This window comes from Eschscholzia californica, unplaced genomic scaffold (assembly GCF_041429995.1).
Source record: "Eschscholzia californica isolate CP2 unplaced genomic scaffold, dmEscCali1.0.p SCAF_6, whole genome shotgun sequence".
Classification (NCBI taxonomy): domain Eukaryota; kingdom Viridiplantae; phylum Streptophyta; class Magnoliopsida; order Ranunculales; family Papaveraceae; genus Eschscholzia; species Eschscholzia californica.
This window is the reverse complement of record NW_028238483.1, coordinates 31,002,340-31,011,481: the sequence shown is the minus strand read 5'-3', so window position 1 is coordinate 31,011,481 and position 9,142 is coordinate 31,002,340. Positions and strand designations below refer to the sequence as shown.

Genomic DNA, 9,142 nt, shown 5'->3' with positions numbered 1-9,142 from the left:
AAAGGGAAAAATAAAACAAAAAGTGGGAGAATTCAAAAAAAAAGGGATATTCCGTTGCCGGGACTTAAACCCGGGTCTCTCGGGTGAGAGCCGAGTATCCTGACCAACTAGACTACAACGGATTGGTGATAGCTATCCAAACAAATATTATAAATTGTAGATTGAAAATTGAAAATCGGAACTCAATTTCTTGGTGATGTTCATGAGTCGTGATATTAAAGGTTTAAATAAATTAAAGTAAGAAGAAATGGAACCCCAAAGGATGATTGTCTTTCCATAAACTTAAAGGTGTCTTTGATGATGATAATTACAGTCCTTGTTCAATTTATGACCTAACTATAGATTATCTGTATGTGTATACTACGTAAGCATAACAACTTTTTGTCAACAGAAAAAAGAAATGTATAACGACTCTTGTAGTCCATGTAAAAAATTACAAATACAGTGCGTGAATATATGAGGAAAAAGATACCACCAAAAGAAAAAAAAACTTTTGACACCATGATGAACGACTCCAGTACTTATGGCATCTAGCTCTATTAGTAAAGCTCCTAATTGAGAGGAGAAGAATTAAACATATGGAAAGAAATAACTGAAATGGGAAAACTCTATCAAACCTACTTACAGGTTACAATACCTAGAATTATAGTTGACTATAGCGGATGGACATGATTTGGAGAGACTCACCTCTCTGTCAGTCGTGGTAGTCCACGGGCCGACAGAGTTGTAAACACACACATGGACTGATGCAAGACTAATGTGATTAGAAATCACGATGAGTCAATGTGATATGGGGCTTATCTCAAAGGACCTAAACAGATCATCAAAGATAACGTATTTCCAGATAAAATAGTCAAGCCCTCAAATTTCCCTCACTCACTCTCTCTCTCTCACTCTCATGGCTTCTCTGCCTTCAGTTGCAGTAAGTGGTACTCTCAAGCTTGATTTCGATTTCAGAAAGTCCTCCCAAATTTCTCTCTCCACAGAAAAGGTAAGCCCACTTCCTCTCAAGAATTCAATCCCAAAATCTCAACACACCTAAAATCCAAAGGTTTAACCTCCATTATTAGTTCACTTCACTACAAACTTAGCTAGTATATCTCAAATAGTTCTAATGTGGGTAATCAAAATAGTTTTCTTTAAGTGTTTTAAACTTCTTCCATATCCAAATTTAAATGCTTAGAAAACAAACTATTTTGAATTTCAGCTACATTTGTATAACCTAGTTGATTATGTTTACCTGTTATATGCATAAATTTTTCAAGTTTTGATAATCATATTAAGTAGTTTTCACCTACTCAATTGTGTTCTTTGTGGGTTTTACTGGTTCTCTTTCTATTTTCATTATAGTATCTTATTATAATGGGTTGCATCTTGAATTGCAGAATTCGAATATTTCTTACCCGAAAAGTTTTTCGACTCCCCGATCGAATATAATATCTGACCCGAAAAGTTTGGACTTCCGAGAAGCACTTTCGATCTTAAAAGAAGGCATAAATGTTGAATCATCCATTTATGTTCCTCTTTTAAAAGAATGTTTGGATAGGAATTCAGTTTTAGAAGCTCAAAATATTCATACCCACATTATAAAAACTGGAATCCATGAAGATTTGTTTCTCATGACCTTCCTTCTCAATGTTTATGCAAAATGTGGGATGATGGAGTATGCTCGTAACGTTTTTGATAAACTGCCTAATAGAAATATTGTTACATGGACTGCTTTGATGACGGGTTACGTTCAAAATTCTCAGCCGGAAATCGCCACCCAAGTATTCCAACAATTATTGGAATCTGGGACTTACCCTACAAATTACACATTAGGAGCTGTCTTGAATGCTTGTTCTTCCTTGAAGTCTATTGAATTTGGGAAACAAATCCATGGTTACATTGTCAAGTACCAGATTGAATCTGATACTAGTATGGGGAACTCACTATGTAGTTTATATTCCAAGTGTGGCAATTTCGAGTATGCAGTTAAAGCCTTTCACAGGATTCCGGAGAAGAATGTGATCTCGTGGACCACTGTTTTATCCGCTTGTGGTGATAATGGACGACCAGATATGGGTTTGAAATATTTCGTAGAGATGCTCCTAGAGGATGCAAAACCGAATGAGTTTACCATGACTAGTGTCTTGAGCTTGTGTTGTCTAATGCAGGCTTTGGGGTTTGGAGAGCAGATCCACTCCTTTAGTATCAAACTTGGTTTTGAGGCTAATCTACCCATTAAGAATTCTATCATGTATTTGTATCTGAGATCTGGACGGGTTGATGAAGCACGTAAACTGTTTGATGCAATGGAAACCGTCACTTTGGTAACATGGAATGCAATGATCTCAGGCTATGCGGAAATGATGGGTTCTCGAAAGGACGATCTTATGGCTCGCCACAGTGGAACTGAGGCACTTGATATCTTTCTCAAATTGACGAGGTCGAGCATGAAACCAGATATATTTACCTTCTCAAGCATTTTAACTGTATGTAGTGGTCTGGTGGCCTTGGATCAAGGAGAACAAGTACATGCACAGACCATCAAAACCGGGATTCTATCAGATGTTGTTGTTGGAACTGCATTAGTTAACATGTATAACAAATGTGGAAGCATTGAAAGAGCGACTAAAGCTTTCGTAGAGATGCCAATTAGAACATTGATATCCTGGACTTCAATGATCACGGGTTATGCTCAGAATGGTCGATCTCTTCAAGCATTGCAGCTCTTCGAGGATATGAGACTTGCCGGTGTCAAACCAAATAAGGTAACTTTCGTTGGTGTTCTTTCCGCTTGTAGCCATGCTGGCATGGTCGAAGAAGCACTAAACTATTTTGAGATTATGAAGAATACATACAAGATCAAACCTATGATGGACCATTATGCATGTTTGGTTGATATGTTTGTTAGAGTGGGCAAGTTAGAAAAAGCTTTTGAGTTTATCAAAGAAATGAATATTGAGCCAAATGAATTTATATGGTCAAATTTGATTGCTGGTTGTAGAAGTCATGGGAATATGGATTTAGGGTTTTATGCAGCAGAAAGGTTACTTGAACTTAGGCCTAAAGATGCTGAAACTTATGCTTTATTATTGAGCATGTATCTTTCGGCTGGAAGGTGGCAAGATGTATCAAAGGTAAGAAAATTGATGAAGGATGAAGGGCTTGGGAAATTGCAAGATTGGAGTTCAGTAAGCATCAGGAACAAGGTCTATTCGTTTAAACCTGATGATAAATCACACTTCCAAAGTGCAGACATGTACAAATTATTGGAGAATCTGGTTCAAAAAGCAAAAAGTCAGGGATACGTGCCAGAGAGAAGCTTAGAAATGGCTGATGAAGAGGATAAGGAAAAGTCCTTTTTTTCTTCTATTCATCATAGTGAGAAACTAGCTGTTGCTTTCGGCTTGTTGAATCTATGCAATGGTTCATCTATAAGGGTTATCAAGAGTATTACTATGTGTAGAGATTGTCATTCTCTAATGAAGTATATCTCCAAATTGACTGAGAAGGAAATTATCATTCGGGATAGAAAACGACTTCACCACTTCAGTGACGGCAACTGTTCTTGTGGAGACTTTGCCAGTCTTATCTGAAAATGTTGATTGGTTTTTTCTTGCATTTGGGTCCAGAGTCATCTCCTATACCCCACTGATAGATGCAAAAGATTAATTACCTTTGAGCACCAGTAATCTTCTTTAACTACCAACCATGGAGATAGGACAAAATATTCCATGACCTTTCTCACAATTGATGGTTCTCTGCAGATAAACAGCGAGTAATTCGTCAAATTTCTTGAATCATACTGAAACCCTAATAAGAATGTATAGTTTGTTGAACTGAACCTATGAGGAGATCCCTTATGGGAGATGTTCGTGGAGATAGCCTCATTACTGACAATAGCTTGAATTTAGATTAAAATTTGAGATTGGATGTCATGAAGAAAGAAGTTAATCATTCATCGGGTAGCAACAAAGGTGATGATGTTATTGCTTTTGCCTGGTTGATGTCTCCATATCCCTTCTGTACCTTGAATGTAATTCAAGAAATGGTTTTACATATATATATATAGTCACTTCATACCTTTTGAGTTTTATGATTTTCACAAGTAATATTTACTAAACTTTCTTGTACCTAAACTTGACCTGTGGCAGCTCTGACCTGTAATATGGCGAGTCAGTGAGAGTCGAGGAACACAAGAAGCGTCTGCAAGAATGGATTCAATGTAATCGTTGGGGCCAAATAGCAGTTGCTGCCATAATCGCCTTCCTTCTAGTTCAGATGAGTACTTCCTTAATTAAAAATCTTATCCCCCTTTAGTTGTTAGCAAATCACTCTGAATGTACTCATGTTTATTAGATTATAACATTGTAGCATTTTTTTGATATTTGACTATACGAATTTTGCAGTTTGGTAATGAATCTTTGTTGAGAATGTCATGTGTTTAATTTTGTTTATCTTTGGCATGGTCTTCTCCCTGATAATACTTGAATACGCACCTAAAATCAAATAATGCACTCACCTAGAACTGCATCTTGAAGTTTACCTTCGTTTGACAGAACCCTAAACAAGTTTTTTGCTTTTCCGACTTCGAAAAGAAATAATTCGAGTCAGGTGTAATATCAGAGCTGAAAAATGTTAGGAGTGGATCAAGAACAAGCCAATTCATTACTGTTTTATTGCCTCGACTATAAAAAAAAAATATATATATATATATATATCAAAACAATCATTTAGTAACGGCACAGATTATGCCAGACACCTACTCATTCTTGTTATCATTTCTTTCTGATAATCGTCTCCCCTTCACTTTTACTGCAATACACGCTAGTACTAATAGGGATCGGAGCGAGGAAAAGAAATGAAAACTCGTAGTTATTTTGAATTTTCACTTCCTTTGGTACTTGGAAGCAAGCGGAGGACCAAGTAAAATAGTACTTTGTATAAAACTGCCCATCCTAGCATTAGAATATCTTATTCCTTTTATCGAATTCCTTTATCCCAATGTCCAACCCTTGTAGTATCTTAAAGTTATAAACGCAGTGACTTCACCTCTGTCGAATTCATAACCAAAAATGTGTGCCGTCTGATGTTTGATTCACAACATTCCTTGGACCCTTGGTACGGATACGTCATTGGTCGAGAATCGAGATTGTGTTCATCCATTTCCAATATTTTGGAATATCGTTGCTGTTCAAGAAGTACCCATAAAACAAGAAGATAATAGCAGTAAAGACGATAACAGCAGTGTAACCTAGTAAAGGCTGCTATGAGGTGTTGGATTTCCTGCCAGTATTTAAGTAGAGTAAGTGTTATATCTTGGAGACGAAATACTACATGAACCATGTAAATATTACCAGAGGAACACAAAAAATGGAGTCATAGATATATCAGATCTTAAATAGAAGACTTTTACCTTATCGTATTCCTGCATTTTTTTTTCGCTCGCCTTTATGCCTAGGTTTTGACCTCACTGTGTCCATGACAATGCTATGGCTGGTGGTTGACCATGACTTTGATGATCAAATCTGTTAACTGTCCCGTTCACGTTGTCAATTCTAGTCGGGAGAGGAAGTCTCATACCCGTGGCTCCCTTACCAGAGTCCTTTACAGTTGGCTGCCTTGGTGGTGGTGCCTAGCTAGATAATCATCGAAAATGAAAATTCTTCATTACAGAATTGTGGTGGCTAGTGGATTCATTCCGATAAGTGTAAAATCTGCAAGTGCTTGAACACCAAGCTCAGATTGATCGTACTCTTGTATCACATCTAAGAGGTACTCAATAGAGATTCTGGAGCGCTACACAGGCCCTACACTGGCAAAGAATTTTGACAAAATCCTGGACTTGATGACTCAATTTCACCGAAAGACAAAGTTTTTCAAAGTTTAACTACGATCTGGACCGTTCTTTTACCTGAGTGACTCATCCAGTCAAGGATTTTATCAAAATCCTTTGCACACTTAGCATTCCCTATTCCTAGAAGACTATGACCGGTTTACAATAAATCGAAACGAGAGATCAATTATCAATTGAGTTCATGATAGAACAAAATATCTATACTTTTTTCTTGTTGTAGATTAAAGTAAATTTTTATCCAAATGATATATAATTGTTTTTGTTTATCAGTATTTTTACATGTTTGTTTATTTCCTGCTAGATTAGTAGACCCATAGATCAATCAAAAAAATAAAAACATGTACTGAAAAATGTCTTAGAACAGAAATAGATTAAACAGATAGGAATATAAACTTAATGAGGCTCTAACACATAATTGTCGCCAACAACTAGTATAGCCCAGTTGGTAAGTGCATATACTCTGTAATGCAGAAGTCCCATGTTCGATCACATGGAAGTGCAAATCAGGCATATTGGACTTGGGTATAAATAAAGTAGTTTATGTTGGTCAATTAATTTCGTCAGGCTCTAGGCTATTTCATTTAGCCTGGCTTTGGGCCAGTAATATGTCTTCATGAAAAAAATCCGTTATCGACTTTATTTATTTATTTATTTATTTTTGACACTGTCTGAATTTGTAAATCTAACAAATCTGAATATTAATCATCGGACTCAAATAAATTTAAATCAACCATCAAATGAAGTAGACAACTTAAAATGAACAAATATTACCATAATCTTTATATTCTTTGTTCGACAACTGTAACTCGTTGTTGGTTCGGATGGTTTTACCTTTTTTTTGTTGTTGAAACAAGTTTTAAAATCTTTCAGTGTTGAGGGCCCCTCCCTCAATGAAAATTTGAAAAAAGTTGTACAAAAGAACTTATTTGTGCGGTGCACTTAAAATTCCACCTAAACAAAAGTTATGAATATTATGTCATACGAATAGGAGATGGGAAGATAGGTCGAGTCCCATTGATTAACTAAAAGTTTATATACCAAAGCATAAGCAATCGCATAGAAACTTTACAAAAGTCTTTCTGGTGGGGAAAGTCTAAAGGTATATGTACAAAAGTCTGGAAAGACATCTGTCTTCTTAAAAAGTCAGGAGGCCTAGGAATCCATCATCCTCATCTAGACAACTCAACCCTTCTGAGTAAATTGGCTTGGAGACTCAAAGCGGAACCGAAGACCATTTGGGTTCAACTCCTTAAAGTCAAATATATTCCTCATTTCAATTCTCCCAGACCCGCTAAATCGCATCATTCGTGGAATTGGAAAGTGCTATGAAAACACTGTGGTCTCATCGAGAACCTTATCACTTGGGAAGTCCACACGGGGGACCTAATCAACATCTGGAAGGATAATTGGATCTCAGGTACTCAAGGGCCGCTCCATAACACATCACAGTCAAATCCTGAGACGGTGTCACAACTTATTCATAATAATCAGTAGAATGACGAAATCCTAAGCGAGAATTTTGAGAACTCTCTTTGTAATATGATAAAAGCCATCCCTCTTCAGGAGGATGGTCCTGATTAGATGAAATGGACTCTCACGCAAACAGGAAATTTCTCGGTCAAATCCATGTACCAACACCTCAGTATGATCCAAAACCCTCAACATCCTCCTTCCATCAACGGGAACTTCATTTGGTCTATCCCTACCATCCCCCGTATCCACCTTTTCCTATGGAAATGTTGCTCGTGAGCCCTCCCAGTTTGTAAGCATATAGGCAAATTCATAGGGAATGGTTACGCTTGTCCCAACTGTAATGAGATCGAAACTATTGAGCATGCATTGCTTCATTGTCCCTTCGCAAAAAGTGTGTGGTTCCACTTAAATATTTTATCCACCAATATGATATCCATTTCAGAATGGATTCTGTCTTGGCAGGACTCATCACAAATCAGTTATACCTACAATGATAACGTTATTGGAAAATGGCAACCTCCTAATTTTTCTTTTATTAAAATAAATGTGGATGCGTCTTTTACGGATACTAATGCCAATATTGGAACCAGTTTGATCACTCATAACAGTCACTCGAAATTTATGGAGGCACAAGTACAGACTGCTCGAGCAAGAAAGAGCGAAGAAAGTGACGCTATAGCTATTCTTCGGGCATTAAATGGGTTGAGGATCACAATCACAAAGATATCATCATCGAAAGTGACAATCTCAACCTGATACAACATCTGAACAATTCCAGACACAAAATCCAATGGAAATCAATGGTCCACATACGACAAATCAAAGAGATCAGGAAAATGCTAAAGAATTCCAAGTTCAACTACATAAATTGCAATCAAAATAATCAACCGTACAAGCTGTCAAAATAGGCAAGAAGGAAGAATAGATCTAAATTATAGATGTACCTCACTTGTTATCTTTTATATATTTTAATGGTATTTTTGTTGTTTAATGTTATATATAGTTCAACAAAAAAACGGCTTCACATTAGGTGACGAAAAAGCAAAAAATAATGTGGAACCAATGTCCCGAATGCTAGGGTTTGAACATCTAAATGAGGTAGCACGTACAATTTATTGGAGAGAGACTACATGGTTTGAAAGGGATGATGTGGTCAACAATGTTGTTTAGGAGATCGGTAGTATTTTTTTTTTTATGAAGGAGATCGGTAGTAGTTCAATGTCATTTTAAAAATCTCTATAGTTTTTAAGGGTTTTATTGCCAATGTCACTCTTTGCTCTTATTTTAACTTTTCTTTTTTACTTTTTATTTTTTTACCCCTTATTCAAACATTTGGTTAAAAGTATTGAAGATGACTTGGGCCCTTTGTGTAGTGGTTAAACGTCCTAAGAACCTCTTTCTATGGCTAAAAACACTACAAGATGAGGGTTTTTTCATCCCAATGTTGTAAGTATGCCTTTATTAATAATGTATTTGAAGAATTCAGCACGAGCAAAGTAGTCATGGACCAGATGCGTGGGTAAAGAGATGTGTCTGGTGTGGTGGCATCAGAACCCAACTTTACCTAAGCTCCCTAAGACCCCAACTTTACCTAAGCTCCCTAAATATTATATGCTGGTCAATAATTATAACTAAAAAAGTCATACTCAATAACAAGAAAGGAATATATAATATCGTTGTAGTGTTACTTTCTCTCTCTAACTTTTGTTCTCTCTATATTTTTCTTCCCTCTCTCTTTAATGCAACAGATACTGTTGGACTCTCTTATTCTCTCCAAGACTCTTACACTACAACGTTCTTTAACTTGGTTCAACCCTAAAAACATTA

At 36.5% G+C, this 9,142-nt stretch overlaps 1 protein-coding gene and 1 non-coding gene across 3 annotated transcripts; one reads left to right on the top strand and one right to left on the bottom strand.

Moving 5' to 3' along the window:
- Window positions 1-49: 49 nt before the first annotated feature.
- Window positions 50-122, bottom strand: TRNAE-CUC (transfer RNA glutamic acid (anticodon CUC)). The gene has a single exon. It is a non-coding gene; the product is annotated as a tRNA-Glu (tRNA).
- Window positions 123-580: 458 nt separating this feature from the next.
- On the top strand, window positions 581-4,419 carry LOC147533489 (pentatricopeptide repeat-containing protein At4g14850-like). Of its 2 annotated transcripts, XM_086648125.1 has the most exons (4): window positions 591-991; window positions 1,386-3,962; window positions 4,140-4,270; window positions 4,345-4,419. In XM_086648125.1, exons 1-2 carry the CDS (start codon window positions 899-901, stop codon window positions 3,579-3,581), a joined length of 2,289 nt encoding a protein of 762 aa, XP_086504251.1. In that variant the 5' UTR covers window positions 591-898; the 3' UTR covers window positions 3,582-3,962; window positions 4,140-4,270; window positions 4,345-4,419. The 2 variants fall into 2 exon arrangements, with proteins under 2 accessions (XP_086504249.1, XP_086504251.1); XM_086648123.1 differs by having other exon boundaries at window positions 581-991; window positions 4,140-4,419.
- Window positions 4,420-9,142: the final 4,723 nt, after the last annotated feature.